Here is a 19,445-nt window from a genome sequence, read left to right as displayed (position 1 = left end):
TTTTCCAGCTTTCTGCCTCGCCTATAATTAGCCTGAAGAAGGGTCCTGACCCAGAACGTCACCTATCCATCCTCTCCAAAGATGCAGCCTGACCCGTTGAGATCCTCCAGCACTTTGTGTTTTCTTGAACATGGAATGTCCCCTTAATGCAAGGGCTCCTCATAGACTGCGTTACAAAATTTGTTGCCGCAAGAGAGGCAGTTATCACGTTACAACATCCTTAAAGAAGTAACGGCCTTAAAGCAACAATCGGTACTTACAGCTAATATTATTGAGAGCATAGAACTAAATGTGGATTTCTGTCCGGCATGGGCAGTTGGAGTTGCTGCCTCACTGTGCCAGAGACCAAGGTTCGATCCTGACTATGGGTGCTGTCTGTGCATAGTTTGTACTTTCTGTGACCGTGTGGTTTTCTCCAGGTGCTCTGGTTTCCTCCCACACTCCAAAGACGTACAGGTTTGTAGGTTAATTGACCAGTAAAGATTGTACATTGTCTCTAGCATGTAGGATAGTGCTAGTGTATGGGGACCACTGGCCAGCACAGACTCGGTGGGTCGAAGGGCCTGTTTCCGTGCTGTATCTCTAAACTACGCCAATCATCGATCATCCATTCACACTAGTTCGATGTTTCTATCCCACTTTCCCATCCACTCCCTACACACTAGGGCAATATACAGAGAGCCAATTAACCTACAAACCCGTATGTATTTAAGAGGGAGTTAGATGTGGCCCTTGTGGCTAAGGGGATCAGGGGGTATGGAGAGAAGGCAGGTACGGGATACTGAGTTGGATGATCAGCCATGATCATATTGAATGGCGGTGCAGGCTCGAAGGGCCGAATGGCCTACTCCTGCACCTAATTTCTATGTTTCTATGTCTTTGGGATGTGGGAAGAAACTTGAGCACCTGGAGGAAACCCACACAGTCACAGGGACAAGGTGCAAACTCCACACACAGACAGCACCCGAGGTCATAATCGAAGCTGGGTCTCCGGTGCTGTGAGGCAGCGACTTTAACAAAGGTGCCGCCCTCATATTAAATAACTATATAAAATAAACAGATAATGTTATTTATGGCGACATTACTGTGAATTACAAAGCAAATAGCCAAGCTGAATAACTTGGAAGTAAGCATGTATTTGCTAATTATTAAATGCAGTGATGGAAAATGGTTTGGTTAACTGTGATCAGCTTACCAGCTTTCCGCTATCATCATCAAAGACCAAGGAACTATTTCCAACCAAGATGCTCAGGGCTTTCCTACAAATAGCACCACTCCCGTAACAATCAACATTCTCAGCAGTAATGGACAGGTTTAAACTCCCATGACTCTGCCAGGAAGAAGAAGAAAAAAATTGTTGTTAGAGATTTATCATTAATTTCTTAGCAATCAAGTAAAATGTTCTTGCTTGCTGGTTTCAGATTCGGCACATGCAATGAGCAACTCCATGGACAGGATAATAATGTTTGAATGTAGGTGATGTTTTGGGCCAGTTAGTTTTGTTTTTAGTTTTGAGATACAGTATGGAAACAGGCCTTTCAGCTCACCAAATTCACACTGACCATTGACCACTCGTTCACACTAGTTCTATGTTATCCCACTTCCTCATGCATTCTCTATATACTAGGGACAATTTACAGGAGCCAATTAACCTACAAACCTGCACGTCTCTGGGATGTGGGAGGTAACCGGAGCACCCAGCGGAAACCCACACGGTCACAGGGAGAATGTACAAACTCGGTACAGACAGCACCCGAGGTCAGGATCGAACCCGGGTCCTTGCCATTGTGAGGCAGCAACTCTACCGCTGTACCACGCTGAATATACGGTTATCTGTACTTGTCTATGTTTTCCTAAACCAATGAGATTGCAATGAAAGAAAGCTCTTACCTTGACAAGGTAAACCTTGCAATTACTCATAAAGTCATAATGGACTCCATCAAAAGTTTTGAAATGGCGGTCCCCATAGGCGGTGCACACGGAAGGGCAGGGTTGGAATGTGCACTGGAATGCCCCATGCTGGCAAACACTGCAGGACATTTTACCAATAAAGATACACAAACGTCAGTTATTAAGCAAATTACTTTCACTAAAGTTCTAAAGAACTAAAATTCCTTTTTATCCAACAATAAACACTCTTTAACATTGGGTTTATTAAAAAACAATGTGCACCAGGCTGCTAAATGCTATGGTAGACAAAAATGCTGGAGATACTCAGCGGGTGAAGCAGCATCTATGGAGCGAAGGAAATGGGCAACGTTTCGGGTCGAAGTCCTTCTTCAGACTGAATGCTATGATGCTGAGACTTAAGGGTCATGTATAATATCTGTGAATTCTGCATATCAAGGAACATTTTTATCAGGAGTTTTTATATTTGGAAATATCCATGTTGAATCGAAATTACCATTCTTGCTGCTGTCAGCTACCCATCTCTCCAGATCACAACAGCTTTACATTTATAAGAGTTTTGCATGACCTTCCAAAACCCCTCTTCTCAAAATTTGAAACTTGCAAATGAATGAAATTGGCCAAATCGACTTTTTTTTTTTAAACAAATGTTCTATTTCACAATATTCTTTGGGCTTTTTAAAATCATGCATGGCAGAAAGATTGGATTGTCTTTGATGGGGAAAGTGAAGAGTCCAGAGTGTTTTATCGTCATAAGTTCCGAATCAGATCAATTATATTACAATAGCACAACTGATATGTAAACATATTACTCTGTAAACATCATAACAAACAACAAATGTTCAGTATATATAATAAAAAAACAAATAAATAAATAGACAATAATAGTGCAAAGTCAAAAATTATGTCCCAAGTCTACGTGGCTCAGAGCCTATTTGGAGGTTATAGTTTTTAAATAGACTGAAGATTGTAGGGAAGAAGCTGCTCCTGAACGTGGACATTACAGTTTTCAGACTCTACCTTTTTCCCGATGGCAGGAGTGAACTGAGAGTGTGGCAAGGGTGGTGTGGGTCTCTGATGATGCTGGCTGCCTTTTTGAAATCCCTTTTATTACATCTAAAATCTATCACTATTTGTAATACAGAAAAGCACAGTTACAAATGCAACACACTAAAAACCTCTAGGGCTCAGGAAAGGAAGAGGATTTGTAGTGACGTGGGGAAATAAGCAGAAAGACTTTCCAATTGAAAGAACAGAGACTGTTCACATGAACACCAGAAGATGGCTCACTCACCAGATGTAACACGGGGATTTTACTCGATCACCCGGAAAATACTCCTTTCCTTTCCAAAGACAGGGACATTCTTCAGGCTTAAAGCATTCATCTTCATGCTTCACAAGGCTAGTAAAAAGCACAGATGTTATTTACTGATGAATGAACTTCTACCAAAACTAATTTATGGTCTGACCCCCAACCTGCATACAGCATATTTCCCTTTTATTTAATGTATTTACTCAATTTAGTTCAGTTCAGTTTAGAGATACAGCACAGAAACAGGCCCTTTGGCCCACCAAGTCCACACCGACCAGCAATCCCTGTGCACCAGCACTATCCTACACTCTGGGGACAATTACATTTTTTACCAAAAGCAATTAACCTGCAAACCTGTATGTCTTTGTAGTGTGGCAAGAATTCAGTCCCAGAGAAAATCCACGCAGTCACGGAGAGAATGTACTAACTCCGTACAAACAGCACCAAACTCGGCTCTCTGACTCTGTAAGGTAACAACTCCACCGTGCGCCATAGTGCAGCGTGCACCGTTCATTATTCTTTAATTCCAGCAGACAGAATCATACAGCACAGGGACAGGCTTACACACTTTAACTCCCCTCCCATTCCCACACTGACCTTTCTGTGTCAGAGTGAAGCCCAGCACAAATTGGAGGAACAGCACCTCATTTTTCACTTGGGTAGCTTACACCCCAGCGGCATGAACATTGACTAATCTAACTTCAAATAGCCCTTGCTTTCCATCACTCTCCATCCCTCTACCCCCCAGTTCTCCGACCAGTCTTACTGTCTTCGACTGCATTTTACATCTGTACTGCCCACTCCCCTGACATCAGTCTGAAGAAGGGTCTCGACTCGAAACCATTCTTTCTCTCCAGATATGCTGCCTGTCCTGCTGAGTTACTCCAGCATTTTGTGTCTATCTACGGTTTAAAACAGCATCTGCAGTTCTCTCCTACACATGGAGACAGACTCTTCGGCCCAACTCATCCAAGCCGACCAAGATGCACTACCTAAGCGAGTCCCATTTGCCCACATTTGGCCCATGTCCCTCTAAACCTTTCTTATTCATGTACCTGTCTAAGTGTCTTTTAAATGTTGTTATAGTACCTGCCTCAAATGTTTAAATATTGTTATAGTGCTACCTCCTCCGGCACCTCATTCCATATACCCACCAGCCTATGGGTGAAAAGGTTGCCCCTCAGGTTCCTATTAAAACTCGCTCTTCTCACCTGAAATCTATGTCCTCTGGTTCTTGATTCCCCAATCCTGGGTAAAATACTATGTTTTCATCCTATCTATCAAACTTATAATTTTATATAATTACAAATGCAAACATTTAAAAGATATTCTAGAGCAAATGAGAACACAAATAGGACTGTACACCAAGAACTGAAGATGTTAAATTTAGTTCCATTCATTCATTGGATGTGGATTAATTCAGAAGCATCTATTTAATGCTTTATTCTGCACAGTTTGAATGATCTTAAAAAATCGTGAGGGAAATAAATAGGGTGAATGTACAGAATCTTTTACCCAGGGCGGGAGAATCAAGAACCAGAGGACAGGTTAAAGGTGAGATGGGAATGATTTAATAGGAACCTGAGGGGTACCCTTTTCCATATCAGGGGAGGGTGGTGGATATATAGTATGAGCTGCCAGAGGAGGTAGTTGAGGCAGATATGAGAACAACATTTAAAAAACACTTGGACAGGTATATGGATACGAATGGTTTAGAGGTATATTGGACAAACATAGACAAATGGGACTAGCTTCGAGGGGGCATCTTGATCAGCATGGACAAGTTGGGCCAAATGGCCTGTTTCCATGTTTGATGATTCTATAAAAGGACACACTGCTGATATTGAGAAGCCCGACTGCGTAGCTTCTGAACTCTTTGCAAACTGCCTAAACATCAGTCTTAAAAAGGGTCCCGACCTGAAACGTCACTGACCAATGTTCTCAAGAGATGCTGCCTGACCCACTCAGTTACTCCAACACTTTGCGCTGTGTGCTCGAGATTCCTGCACGTGCAGTTTCTTGTGTCTACCGTCTATATGTCTTCATAGCTTCACCGAGAATGCTGAACATAATAATTAATTTGACAGAGTTTAATGGCACTTGGCCTCTACTCGCTGGAGTTTAGGATAAGGGGGGACCTCATTGAAACTTACCAAATAGTGAATGGCCTGGATAGAGTGGATGTGGGGAGGATGTTTCCACTAGTGAGAAAGTCTAGAATCAGAGGGCAGCCGTACAATAAAAGGACGTGGTAGCGAATCTGTGGAATTCATTGCCACAGACGGTGGTGGGGGTCAAGTCATTGGGTATTTTTGAGGTGGATTGACAGATGTACATTGACAGATGCTTGATTAGTAAGGGTGTCTAGGGTTTATGGGGAGAAGGCAGGAGAATGGGGTTGAGAGAGAAAGATCGATCAGCCATGATTGAATGGCAGAATAGACTCCTTGGACTGAATGGCCTACTTCTGCCCCTATGACATGAATAATTTATCCAGCATTTAGCTGGTGAATTTGTCATTGATTGATTGATGGATGAATGAAGTAGAATAAAATAACAGTGCTTCATTCCCACTGTGTTGAAAATAAAATACAACACAATCTGTGAGCTGTAGAAACCGAGTGTTTCATCTGTGTTGCATTACATTACAGATAGTGCAGATGTTAACAGATTCTTTTAACATTGAGCCAAGAAGATATTAATTTCTGTGATAAAAGGATTTTAAACAATCCACCATTCATCCTCTCTTAGAGGAGCAGATTAAACACTTTCTAGAAAGCAGTGAACATTAAATTGCAGATTCCTATCAAAACAGAACTGATTTGTCAATCAAAAACAAAATCTATGATTTCCTAAAATTATTTATTTTGACAAAAATTAACATTAGTTACAGTCAGACATCTTTGCCAGTTGCTTTCCATTATAATTTATTGTTAATGCCAATCTAACTCCCATGATAGTTCATATGTTCATAAATTATTGGAGAATAATTAGGCCATTCAGCTCAAGTATACTCTGCCATTCAATCATGGCTGATCTGTCTTTCCCTCTCAACCCCATTCTCCTGCCTTCTCCCCATAATCCCTGGTGCCCATACTAATCAAGAGCCTTTCAATTTCCCCGCCTTAAAATATATCCATTGATTTGGCCTCCACTGTGGCAATGAATTCTACAGATTCACCATCCTCTAACTTAAGAAATTCCTCATCATCTTAATTCAAAAGGCTAGTCCTTTTATTCTGAGTCTATGGCATCTGGTCCTAGACTCTCCCACTTGTGGAAACATCCTCTCCACATCCACTCCATCCAAGCCTGGACAAGAATGATGTCCCACAGAACAAAAGCAATGACTGAAGTATTACTGAATATTTCTGATGGGGTCGTCTAAAGGTCAATAACTCTTTTTGTGGCCGTAAGGGTCTGTAGGTTAATCGGCCTCTGTAAATGTTCCCTAGTGTGTGGGGAGTGGATGCTAAAGTGGGATAACATAGACCTAGTGTGAATGGGTGATCGATGGTCTGCATGGACCCAATGAGCCGAAGAACCTATTTCCATGCAGTTTCTCTAATTTAAATAGAAAAACAACTTTTAACTAAGTACTGAAAAGTGACTAAAGCCATTTCAGAAACTATTTTAAATACATTCTTATCAGTGTTAGGTCTAAATAATCATGTCCCTTCAATATAGAATACATTTATCATTAGACTGTAATCATTATTGAAAAGGTTAAAATCTTTGATAAATCAATTTTAAGAAATGTTCACACAGATTGACAAGAACAAGCTGCATTACAAGGTTCAATATTTTGCTTCTACCACAGGTTTACTTATCTTTTTGCTTTATTATTTGATTAAAAACAATTGCCACGTGATTAAATACCATAAACATCAGTTCAAAGTAACTGCATTGAAGCATGATCATGCTAATACATTTAGCTGTTAGCCACTGTGAAAAGCTTTGTGTTGCTTGTTTATACACAAATACAATCGTCAAACTCAAGTACAGTAGGGAGAGCAAAGGGGAAGACACAGAATATAGAATATAGTTCTCAGCATTGTGGTGCATCAGTTCCATAGATAAAGTCCAATGGGATAAACATGAATTGGACAGTGCCCTAGCAATACATTCTAAATGGAGCAGAGATGCTCTGTATGCAAATAAAATCAAAATTTCAAACTAATAAACCTTGTTTATAGCAAAGCAATTTTTAATTTAACATTTAAAATAACCTTAAAAAGTGTGTCGTTTATTGCAATTGCATTTCTGCATTATGCACGTAGACCAAAAAAAAAACAATTATTGGCAAAGTTGCAACCTTATGTTATATTAAGATTCTAGTCTGGCTTAATGAAATAGTGCTGAGATCTTGTCTGTTCTAACATTCTGTTAAGCTTCTTAGAGGGTATCTGATCTGCTTGGCACATTCTTTTGCATTTAAATAATACGTAAAAATCTTTAATCAGGGAAAATGACATTGGTAGACAGGGATGGGTTGTGCGTTCATTGCTGCTGAAATACCAGAGTTTGCATGCACACTCTCGCACTCTCTCTCACGCACACACATTGCGCCAGCGCGTGCATCCATGTGCGCGTGAACCGTGTACTCCGAGGACGAAGAACTGCAAATTCTGGTTTCCAAAGAAGGATCTCGACCCAAAACCGCACCTATCCATATTCCCCAGAGATGCTGCCTGACCCACTGAGTTTCTCCAGCACTTTGTGTCTTTATATCATGTACTGTAAAGGCATCATTTGATTTTGGCTGAGTTTTAAAGCCTAAATCAAATATTTACTTCAATAGAATGCAATGCAGAGATACAGCCGATTCAGCCCAAATGGTTCATATTAATGTTTATGCTTCACACAAAAAAATCTATACTAAAAGTGGAATGGCCTATATTATTAATGAATTCTAGTTCTGGCTATAGAGGGAGACTTAGGAGAAGAAAGTTGCTTTTATTTTGTAATATTTTGAGTGATTGGAAGTAATTTCGCTTGAATTTCTACTAAAGAATTTATTTGTATTTGAATACTAAATAAAACTTCTATTTTATTAGATTCACTTTGTTTTTGGTTTCCCCATGGACCTGCCGGAGAGATAGTCATTCCCCCTCTTCCAATCATCTAGGCCAACCCCTCCACTGATGCTGCCTGACCCGCTGAGTTCCTCCAGCACTTTGTGTTTTACTCAAGATTCCAGCATCCGCAGTTCCTTTTAGTGATCCACTGCAAAATATCCTCAAAGTATGCCTACTTTACAGAGGGAACTGCAGATGCTGGAAAATCGAAGGTAGACAAAAATGCTGGAGAAACTCGGCGGGTGAGGCAGCATCTATGGAGCAAAGGAAATAGGCAACTGTTAAAATAAGTGGTTTCAGGATACAGACCTACAGTATTTCAAAATAATATGTTACATTTTATATTAATAAGCTAGGTTTTGTTCATGATCATTGGATAATTTAGCCAACATTTTCGCCGGGTGCTCCGGTTTTCTCCCACACTCCAAAGACATATAGGTTTGTAGGTTTAATTGACTTTGGTAAAACTATAAATAGACTCTGGTGTGTAGGATAGTGCTGGTGATCACTGGTCAGTGCAGACTCGGTGGGCCAAAGGACCTGTTTCCACACTCAAGCCTAAAGATGCTGCCTGACCTTCTGAGTTACCCCAGCATTTTGTGTTTTATTCATGATTCCACAATTTGCAGTTCATTCTGTCTCCACTGATCAGTCATATTGATTTTTTCAACATCATTATCTTCCCCCTTTGGTTTCAAAACATTCCAGCCTTTAAATTTAATTTACCTCAACTTCCAAAAGACAATTAAAATTTATAAGCAAGGTTATAATTTTAATGCAAAGCTGTCATCAGACAACTGAACCATCCTATCACCAACTAGAGAGCGATCCTGACCTGCCATCTACCTCAATGGAGTCCTTCAGACTAGCTTTAATCGGACTTTCTCTTGCATGAAACATTATTCCCTTTATCCTGTAGATGTTCACTGTGGATGGCTCGATTGTCTCATGTATTGTCTTTCCGCCGACTGGATAGCACGCAACGAAAAGCTTTCCCCTGTACCTCAGTGCACTACACTAAAATAGATAAAGTACGAATTAGCAGATCAGGTGCATGTGACGGTGTAATTTTATAAAACTAGATTATCAGCCACTTATTTACATTTGTGTGGAAACATTCGTCTTTAGACTTTAGACTAAAGTACTTTAAACTTTAGAGATACAGCGAGCAAACAGGCCCTTCAGCCCACTTAGTCTGCGCCAACTGGGGTGACATGGTGGCACAGTGGTAGAGTTGCTGCCTTAGACCGCTTACAGCACCAGAGACCCGGGTTCCATCCCGACTATGGGTGCTGTCTGTACAGAGTTTGTACATTCTCCGCGTGGGTTTTCTCCAAGATCTTCGGTTTCCTCCTGCAGTCCAAAGACATACAGGTTTGTAGATGAATTGGCTTGAGTTTGTATACTTGGTATAAGTGTAAATCCCTAGTGCGTGTAGGCTTGCGTTAATGTGCGGGGATCACTGTTCGGTGCACACTCAGTGAACCAAAGGGCCTGTTTACATGCTGTATCTCTAAACTAAACTAAACCTTTGATCATTCCATACACTAACGCTATCCTACACACTAGGAACAATTTACAATTATTTTTTAATGAAGCCAATTGACCTACTGATGTACGACTTTGGTATGTGGAAGGACAGTGGAGCACCTGGAGAAAACCCACACTGGTCACAGGGAGAACGAACAAGTCCATACAGACAGCACCCATAGTCAGGATCGAACCCGGGTCCACAGTGCCGTAAGACAGCAACTCTACCGATACGCCATTGTGCCACCCCATCCATTCGCCCGTCCAGAAGAAGATACAGAAGCTTGAAAGTGCATAGCACCAGTCTCAGAAACAGCCTCTTCCCCTTCGTTTTCAGGCTTCTAAACAGTACTTTCATAAGCTAGGGTACTGTGCGATTCACCTCTACCCCATTGCAGACATTGGACTTTGTCTATGGCACTAAGGCACTACAATGCTAAGAACTATATTCTGCACTCTGTATTTTCCCTTTGCAGTACCTATTGTGCCTATGTACTTGACTGTGCCTATGTATGGTATTATCTGATCCGATTGAATAGCATGCAAAACAAAGCTTTTCACTGTACCCCAGTATGTGACAATAATAAGCCTAAGCCTAATTAATCCAAAGCAAAAATTCAGAACGTTTCAAAAGTCAATTTCTAAAATAAGAGGTCCATTGTTGTTCTCCGAATCATTCAGAAGATAGAATTCTATTTTGCTGCCAACTGCACAGTGTAATAAGAAGAGCTACCAACAAAATCTTCAGGAAAAAATGCAATTTTAACTTTCAGAAAGCAAGTGCTGAACCAATGCACGAAGAGGTCTTTTGGAAAACTGAAGCATATGATATGACACCACTACCTACACCAAGTTACATTACATAGGTCAAAGGTGCTTTTAAATTGCTGTAACAAAAAATCTGGAAGATTACACAGAAACAAAAACCCTCACACAGCTAGATGGTTGTGACATTACCAACATAATCTCTGTTATACTGTTGAAACCAGTACAGGGTATTTAGTAATGTGCTTCATGCTACGTGTCAAACAAATTGCTGAGTCATTAAAAAGGAATTAAAAGAAAAAAACTAAGGTTCCATTTCTCAGTGTAAATTGATTACTTGTTCCATGTGCTTTTGGAAGATCAAAGTATTTTACTTTCAGAAGTCAAAGTTTGTAAAAAAAAAAATTAAAAAAAAAGAATTTCTCTCTTTGCCAAATAAATTTGTTGGAGGGTCGAGGAAAAAAAGTGAATTAATCTGGGTTGGATTTCAGCAACAGTCTTAAAACAAAAGTCCGTCTGTTTGTTAACCGGTGAAGAGAGAGCAAGGACTAACTGCAAAATGAATCCACAGCAAACGGAGGCCTCCTTAACGGTATCATATTGACCAACCATTTGCCAAACACATAAATATAAGCACTCATTCCAACAATTCCTTAAATTTGTCCAATGCTTATCTTTATTGTTCTACTGAAGGCACAGTGGTGCAGCGGGTAGAGCTGCTGCCTTGTAGAGCCATAATCCAGGGTTTGATCCTGACCTCGGGGGCTGCCTGTGTGGAGTTTGCATGTTCTCCCTGTGACCGTGTGGGTTTCCTCTCGGTGCTCTGGTTTCCTCCCACATCCCAAAGACTTGCAGGTTTGTAAGTTAATTGGCTTCTGTGAATTGCCCCTAGTGTGGGCGAGAATGTGGAATAACATAGAACTAGTGTGAACGGGTGATCGATGGTTGCCGTGGACTAGGTGGCAGAAGGGCCTGTTTCCATGCTATATCTACTATCTACAGTAATGAAATGTGTAGGAAGGAACTGTAGATGCAGGTTTACACTGAAAGTAAACACAAAATGATGGAATTACCCTGCGGATCAGGCAGCATCATTGCAGAAAAAGAATAGGTGACATTTCGGGTCGAGACCCTTCTTCAGAAAAGGGAATCATTCCATTATTGTTTTGAATAAGGATGCTGTGTGAGTCATATTTCAGATATCTACAGACCACTTATTACAATGATAATACAAATGTTATCTATTTTTATTGAAATTTCATTAAAATGTAGAATTGCATTTACTTATTGATCATGTCATTGTTATTGTTAATGTTCACACATTATAGGAGTAGAATTAGGCCATTCGGCCCATTGAGTCTACTCTGCCATTCACGGCTGATCTCTGCCTCCTAATCCCATTTTTCTGCCTCCCCATAACCCTTGACACCCGTTCTAATCAAGAATTTGTCTAACTCTGCATTAAAAATATCCACTGATTTGGCCTCCACAGGCCTCTCTAGCAATGAGTTCCACAGATTAACTACCCTCCGACTAAAGAAGTTCCTCCTCACATCCGTTCTAAAAGAGTGCCCTTTAATTCTGAGACTATGGTCGTAGACTCTCGCTCTAGTGGAAACATCATGTGAATTATGTATCCTACTGTTTGTTAGGTGTGCGTTTATTAATGTCACGTGTAACGAGATGCAGCAACAAGCTTTGTTTTGCATGCGATCCAACCAAACACTACACGTAAATACAATCAAACCTAACTCAAGTACAACTTTTTGTGTCAAAATAGGGGGTTTCAGGATACAGACCTGCAATCTTTCAAATCAATGTGAAGCTCTCATGGTCCTTGGATAGTTCAGCTCATATTCCCCCTTTAAAAATACATTCTTTACAGGTATCCTTTGGAAATCTAATAACCAGTGCAATTGTGTACTAACCCAATTTCATAGGGTTAACACACATCTATTTTTAAATTGGCAGTAGTTAACATATAGTACAACACAAGAACAGGCCTTTCTGCCCACAATGTCTGTGCCAACCATAATTCCAAGACCAACATTTATCTGCCTGCATATAACCCATATATCCCCCCATTCCCTGCATATCCATGTGCCTAGCCAAATGTCTTTTAAACGCCACTAATGTATCTGCTTCCCCCACCAACCACTGGCAGTACATTCCAGGCACCCACAATCCTCTGTGTAAAAACTTGTCCCGTACATCTCCTTTAAACTTTGCCTCCATCATCTGCTCTAGTATTTGATTTTACCAATCTGTGGAAAAAGGTTCTGATTGTCTACCCTGTCTATGCCTCTCATAATTTAATACACTTGTATCAGCTCTCCCCGCAACCTTCATCATTCCAGAGAAGTTAAATTGAACAACAAAGATGTAAACACAAAATGTTTCATCAACTGTCCGGGTAAATTAAAGTCCTTCCATGAATCATCGGGCTTCATCATCCACACCACAGAAGGCATGCACAAATTGCCCCATTCATAAAGAAATGAACAGCGTAGCAGAGGGTTAAATAAGTGCATAGAGCATTTATGAATATTTAATAAAGTCAAGCACAGTGGCGCAGCAGTAGAGTTCGATCCTGACTACGGGTGCTGTCAATACGGAGTTTATACATTCTCCTTGTGACTGTGTGGGTTTCATCCCACACTCCAAAGATGTACAGGTTTGTAGGTTCATTATCTTTGGTAAAATTATAAAAATTGTGTCTAGTGTAGGATAGTGCTGGTGTACGGGGTGATCGCTGGTCGGCGCGGACTCGGTGGGCAGAAGGGCTTATTTCTGCACTGTATCTGCACATGATACAACTAGGGAAACAGTTCACCGTGAGATCTGTTATGGAATTTTAGACTTCAGGCATTACTTTAGACTTTGGAGATACAGCGTGAAAACAGGGTCTCTGGCACTGTAAGGCAGCAACTCTGCCACTGTGCCGCCCCATGCTATACTCTGCTGTTATTTAACTGCCTGGTGCACAAACAAGTTTGGCCTTTGATCTCTTTTTTGCTTTTATATTGGGTTTTTTTATTTGCTGATCTTTTTAGCTTTATTATATTATCCATTGATACTCGAGGCAGCACAAAACTGCTGTGCTGCCTCAAGTGAAGATGCCATTGTCCCGTTTTGGTACATTTGACAATGAAACACTCAACTCTCTTGAATTTAAAGCAATAAATGTGATTTACTGTGAACATTCTGATGAGCAGTGATTGTTATTTGAAGAAGAAACAAGATTGTTATTTGAATGAACCTGCTGCCTATTCATAGTTTTTACATACTCTGGGATTATATGCTGACTGTCATTTAAAATTCCACACCGAAATGTGCTCATCAACTCTGGCACAAGAACTGGTGTTTAATTAGATTTTTTTAATTAAAAATTGGATCTTGGGCGTATTTGGCACGTTCTAAGGCATCCCCAAATGTTGTACAATGCTGACGGCATTAAAGACTCTACCTCTGCAAGAGACATTTTGTAGCTGGGATCATATGCACCATTGTAAGAACAATGAATCAACTATAATCCACTCACTGAAGGCATACATAGACACAGTCAGAAGTTTTTTTCCCCAGGGTGGATAAATCAAATACTAAAGGGTACAGCTTCAAGGTGCGAGGGGCAAAGGTTAAAGGAGATGTGCGAATCAAGATTTTTTTTGTCCCTACCGAGGGTGGTGGGTGCCTGGAATGTGCTGCCAGGGATGGTGGTGGAGGCAAATACGGTTGTTGCCATTTTGGATAGGCACAAGGATATGCAGGGAATGGAGGGATATGGATTATGTGCAGGTAGATAAGTGATGGTCTTGGCATCATGGTCGGCACAGACATTGTGGGCCAAATGGCCTGTTCTTGTACTGTGATGAGTTTCAGCCTCTGCACCCTGGGAGGCAGTGAGCTCGATAACTTTACCCTTTGGGCAAGAATTTTGCTTATGTCCTTTCTTATCTCTAATGTGCATGGTATACTTGCCTTCATCGGACTGAGAATTGAGTGTAAGTGTCAGGGAGTCATGTTGAAGCTTTGCTGGACTTTGGTCAGGCCGCATTTAGAGTAATGTGTGCAGTTCCGGTCGCCCCATTACAGGAAGCATATGGAGGCTTTAGAGAGGATGCAGCAGAGGATTACCAAAATGATGCTTGAATCTGTGTAGTCTTATGGATGAAGCAAGGAAACAGCCCTTCGGCCCACGGAGTCCATGCCAACCAGCGATCCGCACACACTCGTTCTAACCTACACACTAGGGACAAATTATAGAGGCCAATTAACCTACAAACCTGCATGTCTTTCGAAACCAGAGAAAACCAGAGCACCCGGAGAAAACCCATGCGGTCTCTGGGAGGATGTACAAACTCTGTACAAACAGCACCCATAGTCAGGATCGAACCTGGGTCTCTGGCACTGCAAGGCAACAACTGTACCGTTGCACTACTGTGCCACACCATTTAGAGGATATTAGCTATAAGGAGGAGTTATATACACTTGGATTGCTGTCTCTGGAGCATCGGAGATCTGATAGAGGTATATAAAGGATAGTATCCTGTATCCCTTTTCAATCACTTTGTCAACATTTAAGGATTTACTTTTGGAGATCTTTGCACAAATATTTCAAAGTCCCTCTGTCCCTCTACACGTTTCACATACTAAATCTGGGGCTCACTGACTGCTACATCACAGATAGCTGGTGCGAAGATGTTATATACGTGGTACTAAAGAACATATTAAAAGTTATCATTGTTTTTGGATGAGAATCTATACTCTCCGGAGGCTGAAATCTGATTTGGTTCTCATGAAACCAATATGAAATATCAGTTTTTTTCAATTCTGTTACTCAAAACCACTCAAAAATGAATAGATTTTTTTCAAAATGAATAGATGAGTTGGCAGATATGTGAAATACTTTCTCACAAGCAACCACTGTCCTTCACAAAGGACAGATTGTGTTCTGGAACAAAATTAAATAAAAGTTCTTTAATGAACCTGAATAATTGCAGCAACTTCCAGCCTTTACTTAATTAATTGGTGATTGCAGTTTGATAAAAAAATAATTCCATCCCGGCCCTTTGCATTTCATCACCACAATTTATGTCTCTGTTAAGCACGTAAATCATTTGCGTTGGCAAGTTTGTGATATCATGATTAAGAATTGCCAGCTGCTGAATCACAGGATCATACAGCACAGAAACAGGCCCTTCAGCCCAACTTGTCCATGCAATATGCCCCATCTACACTATTCCAACCTGCCCACAATTGGCCCACACCCCTCTAAACATTTCCTTTTTGGCCTTAGAGATACAGCGTTGAAACAGGCCTGTTGGGTACATTAAGTCTGCGCCGACCAGCAATCACACTACCAATATCCTACACAATATAGACAATTTACAATTTTACTGAAGACAATTAACCTACAAATCTGCACTTCTTGAGAGTGTGGGAGGAAACCGGAGCACCCATAGAAAACCCACGTGGTCACAGGGAAAATGTACAAAATCTGTATAGACAACACCCGTAATCAAGATGGAACCCGGGTCTCTGGCGTTGTAAGGCAGCAAACCTACCGTTGCACCCCTGTGCCACTCCGTTTCCTATCCATGTTCCTAGAAGGAATACTAGTGCCTCTCCTTCCTTAGAAGGCCTAGGAAGTTCAGTATGTCCCCAACAACCCTCTCCAACTTCTACAGACATGCCGTAGAAAGTATTTTATTGGGATGCATCATGGCATGCTTTGGGAACAACTCCATCCAAGACCGCAAGAAATTGCAGAGTGTTGTGGACGTAGACCAAACCATCACGCAAACACTTCCATTGACGCCATCTACACCTCACGCTGCCTTGGCAAGGCCACCAGCATAATCAAAATCGAGTCTCACCCAATCACTCCCTCTTCTCCCCTCTCCCATCAGGCAAGAGGCACAGAAGTTTGAAAACACATACCTCCAGATTCAGGGACAGTCTCTTCCAGCTGTTATCAGGCAACTGAATGATCCTTCCAGCTGTTATCAGGCAACTGAATGGTCTTCTCATCAGTTAGAGTGCGATCCTAAGTTACTATCTACCTCATTGGATACCTTTGAACGAAATAACAAACCTAGCCTATCCAATCTCTCCCCATAATTAAGGACATGAAATTTAAACTACATCCTGGTGCATCCTCTGCACTCTGGAGCACAACTACATCCTTCCTGCAATGCCTTTTACTTTAGACTTTAGAGAAATAACATGGAAACGTGCCCTGCATCCCACCAAGTCCACGCTGACCTGCTTACATTAATGCTACCCACACATAAGAGACATTTTACAATTTTATTAAAGCCAATTAACTTACAAACCTGTACGTCTTTGGAGTGTGGGAGAAAACCGGAGCACCCAGAGAAAAGCCATGCTGTCGCAGAGAGAACGTACAAACTCCGTACGGACTGCACCCTAAGTCAGTCTCCAACCCAGGTCTCTGGCGCTGCAAGGCACCAACTGTGCTGCCCCTTACTGTGATGACCAGAACTGCACACAATGCTCCAAATGCTTGGTAAAGTTGCAACGTGACATACCAACATCTACACTCCAGTCTTTGAAGGCAAGCACACCTTGTGGCTAAAGGGATCAGGGGGTATGGAGAGAAAGCAGGTACAGGATACTGAGTTGGATGATCAGCCATGATCATATTGAATGGCGGTGCAGGCTCGAAGGGCCGACCTACTCCTGCACCTATTTTCTATGTTTCTATGTGCCTTCTTCACCACCCTATCCAACTGTGTTGTCACTTTCAGGGGATTATGGATGTGAACCCTAGGGGTGCCTTTATTCACCAACACTCTTTAAAGCCCCATCTCTTGCAGCATGTTTGCCCTACCCCCTCTTTGGTTTTCCAAAATACGTCACCTCATACTTGTCGGTGTTAAGTTGCATCTGCCACTGGCCCGCCCAACATTCTGCCCGAGCTATATCCTGCTGTAGCCTTAAGCAATCCTCCACTTTCCCAAACGCAACGTTTTGTGTAATTTGTAAACTTAATCATTGCTCATAAAATCACACCCAACATATTAATAAATATCACAAACAAAATTCCCAGCACTGGTTCCTGTGGCACACTGTTGTAATTTAGCTTTACGGTTTGTTCGCCACAGTCGGCGATCTCTCAGTTCTAGTTTATAATAAACAACAGTCAATACAGGGATTGATAACTAACTATGACAATTTTAACACCATGTATTTTAACGCATATTCATGAAGTCTGGGAATATGGAATTACCGTGCAAGAAACATTACTAAAAGTGATAGAAAATGGCAGACCTTGTAGAATGACGTCAACTCACTAAAGGCATTTGGACAGGATATGTGGATCAGGGAGGTTTAGATGGATATGGGGCACAATGAAGGTTGGTGGGACGAATGTTGATGGGGCATCTTTGTCGGCATGGGTAAGTTGGTCCAAAGGGCCCGTTTCGTGCTGTATGTCCCTATCACTAATCAAATTGTGCTTCAAATGAGTGCAACATTATTAGTAACATTATTGATTAATTAAATTGATTAATCAATTAAAAGCACTAGAATATAAAGAAAGCAGTAAAGAACGCAACCAGGGAAATAGGAGGGATAGAGGGGGCCATGACATTTCATTGGCAAGTCAGATCAAGGAGATTTCAAAGGCTTTTTAATTGCATACATTAAAAACAAGAGCATAACTAAGGGGAGTGTAGGACCACTCAAGGATAAATACAGACATTTATGGTTGGAGTGAGAGGATGTAGGTGAGATACAAAATGAGTACTTTGAATTGGTACTTACCCAGGAGAAGTACATGGAGGACAGTGAGATCAGTGTGGGGTATACTTGTACACATGGGCATTTTGAGTTCAACAAAGAGATGATGTCGAGTTTCTTGAAGAACATTATGGTAGATAAGTCCCCAGGACTTGCTGGGATCTACCCCAGGTTATCAAGAGAGGCAAGAGAGGAGATCGCAAAGGCCTTGCTGCAGATCTTTGCTTCTTCACCAGCTATAGTCAAGGTCCCAGAGGACTGGCGAGTAGCCATTGTTGTTCCTCTGGTTAAGAGAAATAACGATAATCCCAGGAACTATGTAATGGTAATCCTCACAGGAAGCTATGGAACGATTCAATCACTTTTGGAAGAAAATTAGCTTATTAGCAACAGGCGCATGGCTTTGTATAGGGAATGAGTTTTTTTTAAATGAAGGGACAAAAATGATTGATGAGGGTAGGGCAGTGGGTGGTGTCCACATGAATTTCAGTAAAGCAAATGGAGATAAGTCAGTTAGTAAGTTTGCAGACAACGGCAACATTTATGGAGTTGTAGACAGGAAAGATGGCTGTCAAAAGGTACAGCCGGAGAAGGATAAATTATAGACATGGGTGAGGAAATGGCAGACAAAGTTTAAGTGTGAGATGTTGTGCTTTGGGAGGCTAAATACAAGGGAGGGAGAGGGCATTTGGGGAAGGATACAGTTAATGGAAGGGTTGCTTAAGGCCACAGCATTGGTGTACAAAGGAATTTTATGTCCAAGTCTATAACTCCTCAAAAGTAATCACACATATAGAATAAAAGAAGGCGTATGGAATGCTTACCTTCATTGGTCATGGCATTGAGTGTTTGGGGCAGGAAATCATATTAGGCCTTGATAAAACATTGGGGTTAGACTGCATTTGGAGTAATTTGTGCATTTCAGGTCGCCCATCACAGGAAGGATATGGCGGCTTTGGAGAAGGTGCAGAAGAGGTTTACCACCCTGGATTGGAGGGTATTAGCTACTCGAAGAGGTTGGACAAACTTGAATTGTTTTCTCTGGAGCGCTGGAGGTAGAGGAGAGCCGTGATTAACCCATGTGTATA

The 19,445-nt window shown here is 41.3% G+C and overlaps 1 protein-coding gene across 1 annotated transcript in view; it reads right to left on the bottom strand.

Moving 5' to 3' along the window:
* The window catches only part of otog (otogelin), a 121,807-nt gene that overhangs the window by 65,678 nt on the left and 36,684 nt on the right, over nt 1-19,445 (bottom strand). The window contains 3 exon segments of the mRNA XM_055649513.1: nt 1,196-1,330; nt 1,891-2,029; nt 3,203-3,310. Coding sequence (XP_055505488.1) covers nt 1,196-1,330; nt 1,891-2,029; nt 3,203-3,310 — 382 coding nt within the window.

This window comes from Leucoraja erinacea, chromosome 18 (assembly GCF_028641065.1).
Source record: "Leucoraja erinacea ecotype New England chromosome 18, Leri_hhj_1, whole genome shotgun sequence".
NCBI classification, from domain to species: domain Eukaryota; kingdom Metazoa; phylum Chordata; class Chondrichthyes; order Rajiformes; family Rajidae; genus Leucoraja; species Leucoraja erinaceus.
This window is presented reverse-complemented; position numbering and strand designations above follow the sequence as displayed.